Genomic DNA, 15,131 nt, shown 5'->3' on the forward strand with positions numbered 1-15,131 from the left:
AACTCCTGACCTCAAGTGATCTGCCCTCCTCGGCCTCCCAAAGTGTGGGGATTACAGTCATGAGCTATACTGTGCCCGGACCACATTCTTTTGAAAGACCAAAACAATGAACAGCTAGTTTCATGTAGGTTGTAAAACTTGACCTTGGATTTACTGACACTAACGTGTGCATCACAACTTACGGTCCATAAAATGTTCCTGCATTGTCACATCTTTGTCAGGTTAGGTACTAGTGCATTTGTAGTTGAGCCATTTACTCATCAACAACCAGAGCTGTAGTCTGTAGCTTCGTTGCTTTATCCTTGGTCTCAATAGTCATTCTACTGTACTACAGCTATCAGAGCAGGGACTGATGCCTTAAAGGATAGCAGCTTTTGCAAAACTGGAATAAGGGAGTATGGAAAGGCACCGCAAAACAGGAGAGAGGTAGCGCATAGCTTGAACAAAAGCAGTGCTCAGAAAACGTAGAAGCAGCATCGTGTATAGCAAAGGATGATGAAAATGTCAGCTGAGCCTCTTTGAGTTCTTTCACCAGTCAAACCCCTTACAAGGCTCCAGGTTTGGCCTCTAGTTTTGGATTCCCCGCCTCCGCCCTTTAACCTATACCTCCTCCCTCCCTTCACGCTGCACTGCACCAGTCCCTTAGCCACTCCGAGGCCACCAGCCAGCCTCCCAAAGCTTATTGGGTGGTCCACCCTTTCAGTCTTGGCTTCTCCCGCCAGAGGCACCGCCTCCCGCAAGCCGCTCTCCCTTTTCTGCTCTTCCGGTGCAGGAGGCGTAGGCCGCCAAATCAGTCCGTAAAGTGGCGGGCAGTCGAGCAACAGGAAGCGGTCGCTCTTTCCCCAAACCCCACTGCCTTGTGGGATCTTGGGAAGTCATCCACCCATCCCCGCGCCTAGACAAGTTTTCCGGATCAGTCCACCCCGCCTCACTCGCACTGTGCGGAAGCTGAGAGGGCCCCGGGGTAGGCATGGCGGCGCACCTTAAGAAGCGGGTTTATGAGGAATTCACGAAAGTGGTTCAGGTAAGTTCTGGCGGGAAAGATCCAGAACCGACCCGGAGCAGGGGAGATTATCCAAAACCCCGGCACTTTGCCAGAACAGAACAGGCTCCATACGCCCGTGTCAAGTGCCGACTTCTTTATAGTCTTTAATATTGCGCGTTAGTGGGCGTGTTAGTTTGCAGCTGCTGTTGTCATTAATATGTGTAGTCTGACAGGATTTAAAAAAAAATTATTAGGAGAAACAGTGTTTTTAATTTGCGGAACTGTCTTATCCGATATCTCATTATCTTATTTTATTCTTTTACACAACTTTGCTACATAGCGTTAAATTAGCACCCTCGTTTTCTAGATGTGGACATTGAGCCTTCCCGAGGGGTATGAGGTTACAGCCAGTTAGCAGCGGAGCCGCTTCTAGCCTCCCCACCCCACGTTCCAAAAAAAGCTCCCAGGGACCAGTTTGGATATACGAAAGCTTCTAAGGGGCTGAAAGAAGGGTCTATAGAATTCCTTCAGGCGTGGTGTAAGCAGGCAGGATCACAGACTTCAGACAACTAACGCAGGAAGGAGAGCAGTACCTTCCCCACCATGAATTTGTGAAAGGTAGGCAGAGCCCCAGTCTGAGCAGTCAGTGATGCTCCATGTGTCTCCTCGTAGATGTCGCTAGGGTTGATCCCAAATCCTAATGTCCCATTTCTCATATTTTAATGTGTATACAAATCACCTGGGGACGTTGTTCAAATGTAGGTTCTATTTGATAAGTCAAGCAGAGGAGATAAGGCAAGATTCTGCATTTTTGACATGCCCCCAATTATGCCAATGCATCGGTTGCATTCTTAGATCCTTAGACTTGTAGAGTGGTTCATCTCTGTGTCCTGGAGATGGACAATAGGGCCTGGGTCACTAAAGTGTTGTTGGTGGTTGGATAGTTGATATAGGTTTGTCCTCTTCCTTACATAGCACTTAGGGAAAACATTCCTAGCTTTTGACCTAACCACCTTAGCTAAGACTTGAGAGGAACAGGATAGAAATAGTAAGAATTTTAAGAGGAGAGCCAATTTCTTCATTTAATTTTTAATGAGTAGTTAACATCAAAGTGATTAATGAGATCTTAGTGCTTCTGTTCTTTTTTCTCCGCTGAAAAGATGAGGAGGAAGAACAGTTATGTATCTAGCACTTACATGTATGTATAATAAAGTTATGTATAATAACTTAGATTTAGCAAATAGCTCTGTGATAATAAAGTATTATTATGCCCTCCTATAGAATAAGAAGGCCCTCCCTAACTAGTAAGTTGTTATTGAATACAAATTCCTCTGACTCCAAAGCCCTTATTCTTTTTATCATGTCATACTGTGTTCTTGTCTAGAATAGTCCTAGTCTCTTTTCTCTAGAAAAGTGCATTTGTAAGCAGGTGATTGCTCAGTACTTAAAAATACAGCATTAGGTGTTAAGGAATTTTATTTTCTTTTATTTTATTTTTTGTTATTTGAGATGGAATCTCATTCTGTTGCCCAGGCTAGAGTGCAGTGGTGCAATCTCGGCTTACTGCAACCTCCACCTCCTGGTTCAAGCAGTTCACTGCCTCAGCCTCCCGAGTAGCTGGGATTACAGGTGCCTGCCACCACACCCAGCTAATTTTTTTGTATTTTTAGTAGAGACAGGCTTTCACTATTTTGGTCAGGCTGGTCTTGAAATCCTGACCCCATGATCCACCCGCCTTGGCCTCCCAAAGTGCTGGGATTACAGGCATGAGCCACTGTACCTGCCCTATCATTATTACTATTTTTGAGATGGAGTCTTGCTCTGTTGCCCAGGCTGGAGTGCAATGACACGATCTTGGCTCACTGCAACCTCCACCTCCTAGGTTTAAGTGATTCTCCTCCTTCAGCCTCCTGAGTAGCTGGGATTACAGGCATGTACCACCACGCCTGGCTAATTTTGAGATGGGGTTTCTCCATGTTGGTCAGGCTGGTCTTGAACTCCTGACCTCAGGTGATCTACCTCCCTCGGCCTTCCAAAGTGCTGGGATTACAGGCATGAGCCACCGAGCCTGGCCTATTATTATTTTTCACCATGTTGCCCAGGCTGGTTTTGAGCTCCTTGGTTCAAGGGATCCTCCTGCCTCAGCCTCCCAAAGTGCTAGGATTATAGGTGTAAGTCACAACCCCCATCCAATATTTGTTTCCTTTCCTTTCCATTTATTTTTTTTTTTTGGATGGAGTTTAACTCTTGTTTCCCAAATCCGTGTGCAGTTGTTTGATCCTGGCTCATTGCAACCTCTGGCTCCTGGGTTCAGGCGATCCTCAGCCTTCTGTGTAGCTGGGACTACAGGCATGTACCACCATGCCCAGCTAATTTTTGTATTTTTAGTAGAGACGGGGTTTTGCTGTGTTGGCCAGACTGGTCTTGAACTCCTGGCCTCAAGTGATTACCTCGGCCTCCCAAAGTGCTGGAGTTACAGGCGTTAACCACCACGCCTGGCCCGGTATTTGTTTTCTAATAAAGAATGGACTTTGGGAGGCCGAAGCAGAGGAATCACTTGAGGTCAGGACTTTAAGACTAACAGCCTTGGCAACATGACAAAACCTCATCTCTACTAAAAGTACAAAAATTAGCCGGGTGTAGTGGCATACACCTGTAATCCTAGCTAGTTGGGAGTCAGGCATGAGTATTGCTTGAAGTGGGCTGGGTGCATTGGCTCACGCCTGTAATCCCAGTACTTTGGGAGGCCAGGGCAGGCGGATTGTGAGGTCAGGAGTTAGAGACCATCCTGGCCAACATGGTGAAATCCTGTCACTACTAAAAATACAAAAATTAGCTCGGTTTGGTGGTGCATACCTGTAGTCCCAGCTACTAGGGAAGCTGAGACAGGAGAATTGCTTGAACCTGGGAAGCGGAGGTTGCAGTAAGCAGAGATCGTGCCATGGCATCCCAGTCACCTGGGCAACAAGAGTGAAACTCCGTCTCAAAAAAATTAAAAAAAAAAAAAAAAAAGAGAATTGCTTGAACCTGGGAGGTTGGAGGTTGCATAGAGCCAAGATTGTGCCATTGTACTCTAGCCTGGGTGACAGCGTCTCGCTCTGTCTTACAAGAATGGAGTAGATCCTTTGTGTGGCCTCTAAACTCAAAGGCTACCACAATCCTCAGAGATAGGTAGATCAAAATGTTAGTGTAAGGCTGGGCACAGTAGCTCATGCTTGTAATCCCAGCACTTTGGGAGGCTGAGGTGTGAGGATTGCTTGAGACCAGGAGTTAGAGACTAGCCTTGGCAACATCGAGAGACCCCATCTGTAAGAAAAAAAATAGTATACCTATTTTACAGAGAAATAAACTGACACTTGGAGAAATTAAATGACTTTCCTAAAGGCACAGGAGCTAGTAAAGGCAAAATTGAGACTTATGGCCTCATCACCAACCTGGAGCTCTTTTTCCAGTTTATAATACTGTTTTTTCCTAAGTCTATCAGCTAAATACATTATTTGGCATAATGGAAAATTATTTCCATCAAATGAGGCAAAGTTAAATTTACAGATACTATGCTTTCATTTAGGTCTTATTTTCTCTACCCCTCACAGCAACAACAGGAGGAAATTGCTACTAAGAAACTCCGACTAACAAAACCAAGTAAATCTGCAGCACTCCACATAGATCTGTGTAAAGCTACCTCTCCAGCAGATGCTTTGCAATACCTGCTCCAATTTGCCAGGAAGCCTGTTGAGGCAGAAAGCGTAGAGGGAGTAGTCAGGATTCTCTTGGAACATTATTACAAGGTAAGAAAATCTTGAGGATCTGATGGGAGTATTATCATGGGAGTTTTATCATGTCTGCAGAATGGTTAATATTACAAATAAATAAGGTATTCATTAGCAAGCTTTTACAGAGTATCTTCCTTGTGCTAGGTACTGTGGATACAGAGATAAAAAAGATGCAGATTTTCTCAGAAAGTTACAGTATATTAGATGGGAACAAGGCATATTAATGATAAGGTGCATCATACTGCTGAAGGTACCTTGAGTGCAATATGTACAGAGTGCAGTGGAAGCACAAAAGAGGAGTTAACATCAACCATGACCCCATTCATCTGTGGAGTGTGGTCCCCTTAACAACCTGCTGTTCCTGTCCTAATTCATGGCCCTCATATCTAATGGCAGTGTTCTCTTTTTTTAATTAAAAATATTAAAAAAAAATTTTTTTTTTTTTTTGAGGCAGAGGCTTACTGTCACCCAGCCTAGAGTTCAGTGGTACCATTATAGCTCACCGCAGTCTGAAACTCCTGGGCTTAAGTGATTCTCCTGCCTCAGCCTCCCAAGGAGCTGGGACTACAGGCATGTGCAACTACTCCAGGCTAAGTCTTATTTTATATTATTTTGAGACAGAGTCTTGGTCTGTCACCCAGGCTGGAGTGCAGTGTGTGATCTTGTTTCACTGCAACCTCTGCCTCCTTGGTTTTTTTTTTTTTTTTTTTTTTTTTAAAAAAACACCTATTATGCCATGAATTCATAGGGAATAGGTTCCAGCAGCTCAGGCTCCTTCCCATTGGTTCTCTCAAAGTGTGCTTCTCTGGGTGGAACAGGCTGGCGCTTCAGTTGAACCCAGGTATCTTTCTCTTTGGCTTCTTTCTTTTTCTGATCATTTTCCTTCACACATTTCAGGAAGCTACCTCAGCTCTTAGACTGCTTGATGTGCCCAGTATGCACATTAATTCTCTTGACAAGAATCTTGCTCTTGTTTGTTTATAATAATGCCAACAGCACGCTGGGTAACATTGTAGACTCTTCCAGTTTTGCCATGATAACATTTGTGGGGCATTCCTTTTTGAACAGTACCCATTTTCTTGATGTCTGCAATATCACCTTTCTTATATATTCGCATATACATGGCCAAAGGAAAAATTCCATGTTTTCTAAAAGGCCTAGAGAACATATATCGAGTGCCTCTCCTCTTTCCCTTTGTGTTCGTCATTTTGGCGAATTACTGGAAGATGGTGGTTCTGGCCGAAAGGAAGGCTGCCTCCTTGATTTAAGTGATTCTTCTGCTTCAGCCTCCAGAGTAGCTAGGACCACAGGTATGCACCACCACACCCAGCTAATTTTTTTTTTTTGTATTTTTAATACAGATGGGGATTTGCCATGTTGGCCAGGCTGGTCTTGAACTCCTAACCTCAAGTGATCCACCCATCCTGGCCTCCCAAAGTGCTGGGATTACAAGTGTGAGCTACCACGCCCAGCCTGAAAATTGTTATTATTATTACTATTACTATTTTTGAGACAGGGTCTTGCTTTCTCTCCCAGGCAGGAGTGCAGTGGTGCTATCATGACTCAATGTACCCTTGACCTCCCAGGCACAATTGATCCTCCTGCCTCAACCTTCTGAGTAGCTGGGACTACAGGTGTGTGCAGCATGCCCGGCTAATTTTCGTATTTTTTTTGTAGAGACAGGGCTTTGCTATGTTGCACAGGCTGGTCTCAAACTCCTGGTCTCAACCAATCCACCTGCCTTGGCTTCCCAAAGTGCTGAGATTACAGGTGTGAACCATCATACCCAGCTCCCAAATTATTAAGCTTATAAAAAGTAGATAAAATACTATAATGACCTACCAAATACTCATTCCTAGAATTTAACAGTTATTACTGTTTTGCCAAATTTGCTCTATTGGTTTTGCTGTATTTTTTTTTTTTGAAAGGAGTCTTACTCTGTTGCCCAGGCAGGCTAGAGTGCAATGGCGCAGTCTGGGCTCACTCCAACATCCGCTTCCTGGGTTTAAGCTATTCTCCTGCCTCAGCCTCTTGAGTAGCTGGTGTGCACCACCACACCTGGCTAGTTTTTTATTTTTAGTAGAGACAGGGTTTCACCATGTTGGCTTGGCTAGTCTCAAACTCCAGACCTCAGGTAATCCACCCGCCTCCCAAAGTGCTGGGATTACAGGCATGAGCCACCATGCCTGACTTTGCTTTGCTGAATTTTTAAAAGATATGTCATTTAAAAAAAAAATTATTTCATTACATATCTCTTAAAATGGAATATCTTTTTGTTTTTTCTTTTTTTGTCACTGCTATGAGAAAGTAGAGGGACTTTTTATTTTTTTATTTATTTTATTTTATTTTTTTGGAGACGGAGTTTCTCTCGTTACCCAGGCTGGAGTGCAATGGCGGGATCTCGGCTCACTGCAACCTCCGCCTCCTGGGTTCAAGCAATCTTCGTGCCTCAGCCTCTTGAGTAGCTGGGACTACAGGCACGCGCCACCATGCCCAGCTAATTTTTTGTATTTTTAGTAGAGACAGGGTTTCACCATGTTGACCAGGATGGTCTCCATCTCTTGACCTCGTGATCCACCCTCCTCGGCCTCCCAAAGTGCTGGGATTACAGGCGTGAGCCACCGTGCTCGGCCGTTCCCCCAGTATTTTTTTATGGTTGATGTGTTCAAATCAAAATGCAAACCAGGTCCCCACATGGCATTTAGTCTTTTTTTTTCCCCCACAGGCAAAGAAATGGAGGCATTTAGTCTTTTTAAATCTCTACAACAGTTCTTATTATTTTGATGACATTGATTTGATGAAGAAACTGAAACAGTGCCTGGCAAGTTCCTTGGAATGTTGAAGGGGTATTATAAATGTTTCACTTATGTTTTACATGAATAAAATCAGGCTTTTTTTGGTTGTTCTTTCTTTTCTTTAAAAAATCTTATCTATATATCTAGAGACTGTGTTATGAGACTGGCTAATTTTTGGATTTTTCATAGAGATGGGATTCTGCCACCCTTTTGCTCCCTTTTTCTTTCCCTACCCTTTGCCTCCTTTAAAAAAAAAGAAAAAAGAGAGATGGGGTTTTACCATGTTGCCACGGCTAGTCTGAAACTCCTGGGCTCAAGTGATCTACCTTCCTCAGCCTCCCAGAGTGCTGGGATTACAGGCATGAACCATGAATCACTGTGCCTGGCATCTTTTTTTTTTTTTTTTTTGAGACTGTTGCTCTGTTGCCCAGGCTAGAGTGCAATGGCATGATCACTGCTGACTGCAGTCTGGACTCCCAGGCTCAAGCCATCCTCCCACCTCAGCCTCCTGAGTAGATGGGACTACAGGTGCATGCTACCACTCCCAGCTAATTTTTTCTTTTTTAATTTTTGTAGAGATGGAGTCTCACTGTGTTGCCCAGGCTGGTCTCGAATTCCTGAGTTCAGGCAACCCTCTGGCCCTCCCAAAGGGTTGGAGTTATAGGTGTGAGCCACTGCATGTGGCCAAAATCAGGATTTCTCAAGAAGTTTTCAATCTCTCAGTGATCTATTTTCAGTTAGTCTTTTTCTTAGCAATATCTACCATTATTATGATATTAAAGCTCTATTATCAATAATTATCTATAATAATACTTCTAAAAGCAGTTAACATTTGCACTTTCCACATGTAATATTTTATTTAATCCTGGTGACAGTACCATTGTTATCTCTAAATTCCAGATATGGAACTCTAAGCTTAGAGCAGTTTAGTATTCAAGGTCATCCAGTAGTAAATGGAAAGTATGGATTTGAACTTGGATTTTTTTTTTAAACCTTTTGTTATGGAACATTTCAAATATATACTATGCAAGTAGAGAGAATAGTTTAATTCCCATGTGCCCATTACCTGGCTTCAAAAGTTATCATTTTGTGGCCAAACTTGTTTCATTTTCCCTCTTCCCCAATCCACTTCCACTTCTTCACCCTTACCTTCTCCACCAGATTCTTATGAAAATAAATTCCTTGTATCATATTATTTTAATCATAAATTAATATCTTTAAATGGTGAAGACTTTTTTTTTTTTTTTTTTTTTTTAGGAGTCTTGCTCTGTCACCCAGACTGGAGTGCAGTGGTGTGATCTTGGCTCACTGCAACCTCCGCCTCCCGGGTTCAAGCAGTTCTCTGCCTCAGCCTCTCAAGTAGCTGGGATTACAGGTGCCTGTCACCATGCCCGGCTTTTTGTATTTTTAGTAGAGACAGGGTTTCACCATCTTGGCCAGGCTGGTCTTGAACTCTTGACCTCATGATCCACCTGCCTTAGCCTCCCAAAGTGATGGCACCCAGTTGACTCTTTTTAAAAACATAATCATAATCTATTGTCATGTCTAAAATAAAAATTGAACTCAGGTGTTTTGATGTCAGATCTCAAGCACTTTAACCAGTCCATGCTGCTTGCATTAATCAAGCGACCTCTAGCTCCAAAGGAAATGAAGAGGGATGCCAGATGGATCCAGTTCTAGATTGGTGACCATGGTGTTTTTTACCCTTTCTTCTGTTCTATCCAGAAATGTGATATCTTGTATTAACATTTTCGTGGATAAAACTACCCTGGCTTCTGCTTTTTCCTACATTTTTTTTTTTTTTTTTGTGTGTGTGTGTTTATGATCAGGCAGTAGTCTCTGAACTTATATCACAAGGGATTCTTCACTTCTGCTACTGTGCTAGTTGCTGTGGAGGATGCAGAGCTGTGAGACATGTTCCTTGTCCTTTAGGGACTAGCAGTGTAGTCAGCAGACCATATATGTAGTATGGAGATAGTAAGTGCTAAAGTTATTCATTTGCTCATTTTTTCATTTGCTCAGCATGTCTGAATACTCAGCCTGTGCCAGGCCTTGTGCTTCATGTTGGTAATAGCGATGTATATGATGTAATCCCTGATCTGAGTCTTGAGTAAATATGAAATGAATAGTAACAACATAGTGTTTCAGGTCTTCTGAAATCTGGGGCAGGTTATGTTATGGCCTCGAAGAAGGGAATGATCAATTATTGGAAGCAGGGATCCAGAAATAAATGCATTATAGAGTGGTAGCGATGTTTGGGAAGAATCTTTGTTTTTTTTGTTTTTTTTTTTTTTTTTGCAAAAACTTCCTCTCATTCTGTGGGGTTATCTTTTCGCTTTCTGGGTGGCCTTCTTTGAAGCACAGTAGCTTTTTTTTTTTTTTTTTTTTTGTAAGTAATGAAGAACCATCCATTATGAATGCACTCAACATTCTGAAAGCAAAAAAAAAAAAAAGAATAAAGGAGAGGAAGAAAGAGAAAGAGGAAGAGGGAGAGAGAACGGGGGTGTTGCTTTATTGCCCGGACTAGAATGCAGTCTAAAAATGGGTATGCCTATAATTGTGCTTAATAATAGAGACATGAAAAAAAAAATGAGAGAAGAAAATAACAAACAAGCAGCCAACCAATATTTCATTGAAACCTATAAATAGATGTGATGTGGCACTGATAAGAGTGTATATTTTGTGTATTTAAAGTAGAGAGTTCTATAAATGTTAATTAAGTTTACTTGTTCCGGATCTGAGTTCAAATCCTGGATATCGTTGTTAATTTTATGTCTCATTGATCTAATATTGATGTTGAATTCTCCCACTATTATTGTATAGGAGTCTAAGTCTCTTTATAAGTCTTATATATCTGGGTATTACTGTATTGGGTGCGTATATATTTAGGATCTTTAGCTCTTCTTGTTGCATTGATCCTTTTATCATTATGCAGTATTCTTCTTTGCTTCTTTTGATCTTTGTTGCTTTAAAGCAACTCCTGCTTTTTATTTATTTATTTATTTTTGCTCTCCATTTGGTTGGTAAATCTTTCTCCATCCCTTTGTTTTTAGTCTTTGTGTATCCTTGCATGTGAGATGGGCCTGGATGCAGCATGCCCATGGTTTTTGGCTTTTTTTGCCTGTCTGTGTCTTTGGATTGGGGGATTTAGTCGATTTAAGTTTAGAATTAATAATAATATATGCGAGTTTAATACTGCCGTTTAATGTTAGCTTCTGTTTTGCCTATTAGTTGATGTATAAATTCGTGATTATGTTGATGCTCTTTACTTTTTGGTATTTTTTAGAAAGGCTGATACTGGTTGTTCCTTTCTATGTGTAGTGGTTCTTTAAGAAGCTCTTGTAAAGCAGGCCTGGTGGTGATGAAATCTCTGAGTGCTTGCTTGTTCACAAAATATTTTATTTTTCCTTTGCTTATGAAGCTTAGTTTGGCTGGATGTAAAATTCTGGGTTGAAAATTCTTTTCTTTAAGGATGTTGAATATTGGCCCCCACTCTCTTCTAGCTTGTAGGGTTTCTGCTGAGAGATCTGCTGTGAGTCTGATAGGCTTCCCTTTATGGGTAACCTGACCTTTCTCTCTGGCTGCCCTCAGTATTTTCTCCTTCATTTCAACCCTGGTGAATCTGGCGATTATGTGCCATGAGGTTGGTCTTCTTGAGGAATATCTTTGTGGTGTTCTCTGTATTACCTGGAGTTGAATATTGGCCTGCCTTGCTAGGTTGGGAAAGTTCTCCTGAATAATATCCTGAAGCGTATTTTCCAGCTTGGATTGATTTCTCTTCGTCACATTCAGGTACACCTATCAAACGTAGATTAGGTCTTTTCACATAGTCCCATATTTCTTGGAGACTTTGCTCGTTCCTTTTTATCCTTTTTTCTCTAATCTTGTCTTTTCGTTTTATTTCATTAAGTTGGTCTTCGACTTCTGATATCTTTTCTTCTGCATGATCAATTCGGCTGTTAAAACTTGTGCATAGTTCACGAAGTTCTTGTGTTGTGTTTTTCAGCTCCATTAATTCACTTATATTCCTCTCTAAATTGTGTATTCTTGTTAACATTTCCTCAAACCTTTTTTCAAAGTTCTTGGTTTCTTTGCATTGGGTTAGAACAAGTTCTTTTAATTCACAGAAGTTTCTTATCATCCACCTTTTGAAGCCTGCTTCTGTTAATGGAACACACTCATTCTCCATCAGGCCTTGTTCCGTTGCTGATGAGGAACTGTGATCCCCTGTAGAGGGAGAGGCGTTCTGATTTTGGATATTCTCAGCCTTTTTAGGCTGTTTTCTTCCCTTCTTTATAGATTTATCCGTCTGTGGTCTTTATAATTACCATCTTTATAATTGGGTTTCTGAGTGGACGTCCAACTTGTTGATTCCCAGCACTAAAATCTGAGCAACCCACTGCACCGGCCAAAACGGCGGTGTTATGATTGATGGTGCTTTTCTGACTCTGCACCAAGAACCGCCGCACCAAGGCAGTGGCAAAACCGCCTCACTGGCCACAAGAGTAGCGCTGGCGACCCGTGGGGCTCCTCTGCTGGGAATCTCCTGGTGTGTGAGCAACAAAAATTCATCTGAAAGTGTGGCGTCCCCTCCTTCTCTGCGCTTTCACTGGGAGGTACAATCCCAAGCTGCTGGTAATCAGCCATCTTGGATCTCTCTCAGCAGGGAAGAGTCTTAAAAATAGATTTTGGCCAGTTGGAAAACAGAGGGAAAGACATTTTAGTTGTGAGCAGCTGTGAATGTGGGCATAGAGATGCAACAGGCTCTTACATTGGAAGAAATGCAACTAGTTTGGCTGGTATAGATTTTAGGTTGAGAGCTCATCAAGTGATGAGACTAGAAGGTTTCCAAGGGATCTGATTCTAAAGGGCCTTGTATTCTACCTTATCAGTTTTTGTTTTAGAAATGTCACTGAGGGGAAGTATGGAGGATAAAGGAATTGGATGACTGGAGTTAGAGTGACCAATTAGAAGACTGCAAGTTTGGAGAAAGGTGTTGAAAGCCTGAACCAGGACAGTTTTTTTTTTGGGGGGGGGAGACAGAGTCTCACACTGTCGCCCAGGCTGGAGTGCAGTGACACAATCTCGGCTCGCTGCAACCTCCACCTCCCGGTTCAAGGCGTTCTTCTGCCTCAGTCTCCCAAGTAACTGGGATTACAGGCACCCCACCACCACGCCTGGCTAATTTTTGTATTTTTAGTAGAGATGAGGTTTTGCCATGTTGGTCTGGCTGGTCTCGAACTCCTGACCTCAGGTGATCCACCCACCTTGGCCTCCCAAAGTGCTGGGATTACAGGCATGAGCCAATGTGCCCAGCCTCTTTTTTTTTCTAACATGGTCTCACTCTGTTGCCTAGGCTCGGGTGCAGTGATGTGATCATGGCTCACTGAAACCTCTACCTCCCAGCCTTATGCAATCCTCTTACCTCAGACTCTCAAGTAGCTAGAACTAGAGCTGTGTGCCACCATGCTTAGCTAATCATTTTTTAATTGTGGTAACAATAAAGATTTATTATAATGATTTGAAGTGTGCAGTTGATACATATTAAGCACATTCATATTGTTATGCAGCCATCAGCACCATCCATCTCCAGAACTTTTTTCATCTTGTAAAACTGAAACTCTTTCCCTATTAAACAATAATCCTCTATTCTCCCATCCCTCCAGCCCCTGGCAACCACCATTCTACATTTTTTTTTTTTTTTTTTTGAGATGGAGTCTCACTCTCTTTTCCAGGCTGGAATGCAGTGGTATGATCTCAGCTCACTGCAACCCCTGTCTCCCAGATTCAAGTGATTCTCCTGTCTCAGCCTCCCGAGTAGCTGGGACTATAGTCGTGCACCACCACGACTGGCTAATTTTTTGTATTTTTTTCTTTTATTATTATTATTTTAGACTAGTCAAGTGCAGCAGTGAGAAGGGGGGAAAGAGCAGAACAAGGAGTTCAACCTGTAACTGACTGTGAACAATCAGTTGAGATAACTCACTACCTTTGGACCAGCCAATTTTTTAATATTTTTAGTAGAGACAGTTTTGCCATGTTGGCCAGTCTGTTTTCAAACTTCCAAATCTCAGGTGATCTGCCTGCCTCGGCCTCCAAAAGTGCTGGAATTACAGGCGTGAGCCACTGTGCCCGGCCTCATTCTACATTTTGTCTCCATGATTTTAACTACTCTAAGTACCTCATATTGTAGCAGAAGCAGCCGCGGGAAACATATCTTTCGGATACCGAATATTGGAGGAAGGAGTTTATTCGGCCGGGAGCCAGGTGGCATATTTGCCTAATAGCCAAGCTCACCTAACAAAGGAAGGTTCCTTCTTTATATAGGCTTATACTTTAGATGTTACACGTGGAAGAATTTTAGGTTTATAGCTTAACATATGAAAAGAGTCTCAGTTTACAGTCTTAGGAATTACATATGAAAAGGGTTTCAGTTTACAGTCTTAGGAATTACATATGAAAAGGGTCTCAGTTTACAGTCTTAGGAATGAAAAGGGGAAGTTTACAGTCTTAGGAATGAAAAGGGGAAGTTGATCTGAGATGCCTGGATCTCCCTCTTCATCCCCCCCTTTGAGACCCTCACCACTTTATAATATTAGTGAGAGGTCTCACTTTCATTCTCACTTTCCAGATTTTCTGAAGAAACAGACTGATAATGTTTCATATAATACACTTGTGATGTCACTTTTTGGCTAACTGCGGTAGTGATGAATCCCCTAATCATCTGAAGGAACAGGGGAGTAGACAAGGGAGCAGTAAACAAACACCTATTATTATCAGAACACTTATGATGAGGGTTTTGAATCTTCCCAAGGATGAGAACCAACCTTCAAACAAGGACTCAGGGTTAAATCCGTGCCACACCTGTACAGGCACGTGTGTCAGTTTGGTCATGTCATGTACAGTATCCTCTATTGCTTGCCCCTGGTCATCTATGTGCAGACAGCAGTTGCTTAGACTGAATTTTCCCCAGACTCCTCCTTCGACTGCTAGCAAATAATCTAGGGCCAGTCTGTTCTGATAAATCGCATTTCTCATTTGAGTTTCTTGTTGGGCCAAAAGGGACAGAACTTTGCCCGTTTCATTAGTATTTCCAAAACAGCCTGCAACTGGATGATCTGGTTGAGCATGTAAATAGGGGTCCGGTATCCCCATGAGCCATCCTCAGCTCATGTGGCCAGCGCATAGTACTCAGTAATTCTCTCCGGTGGCCACTCATCATCTGTCCAATTCCCTAGTTTTAGGTCTCTCTTCTCCCTAGTGGAGTAAACTGAATGCCCTAATAGCTCACCTATCTTAACAGATAATAGGAAGAAAGCAGGCTTAACGATGCCTATGACACAGCTACCTGTCCATCTCATGGATTACACACCTTATATTGAGTACCATTATATAAATAGGTTCCCTTCTGTGTCCCCGTACATTCGTAAGAACTGCAGGACAAAAGAATGACAGTAAATTTTACGTTCTACCTGGTGTACATACTGAGGGCATTCTTCAAAATTAGTTAATGTTCCTACTGTGCAAGTCCAAATATTAAGAAGAACAAGTCCTATGATGAATCTCCTCATGCTCCGG

The 15,131-nt window shown here is 42.4% G+C and overlaps 1 protein-coding gene across 2 annotated transcripts in view; it reads left to right on the forward strand.

Annotated features, from left to right (window-relative positions):
• Positions 1-789: 789 nt before the first annotated feature.
• Positions 790-15,131, forward strand: part of INTS4 (integrator complex subunit 4) — a 124,707-nt gene continuing 110,365 nt past the window's right edge. The window contains exons 1-2 of one of the 2 annotated variants that reach the window (XM_032295920.1): positions 790-1,024; positions 4,579-4,773. In XM_032295920.1, coding sequence (XP_032151811.1) covers positions 971-1,024; positions 4,579-4,773 — 249 coding nt within the window. In that variant the 5' untranslated portion in view covers positions 790-970. The remainder of the gene's footprint in view (positions 1,025-4,578; positions 4,774-15,131) is intronic. The other variant, XM_032295921.1, reaches the window with a different exon arrangement.

This window comes from Sapajus apella, unplaced genomic scaffold, assembly GCF_009761245.1.
Source record: "Sapajus apella isolate SASKATOON/1434 unplaced genomic scaffold, GSC_monkey_1.0 scaffold34, whole genome shotgun sequence".
Taxonomy (NCBI): domain Eukaryota; kingdom Metazoa; phylum Chordata; class Mammalia; order Primates; family Cebidae; genus Sapajus; species Sapajus apella.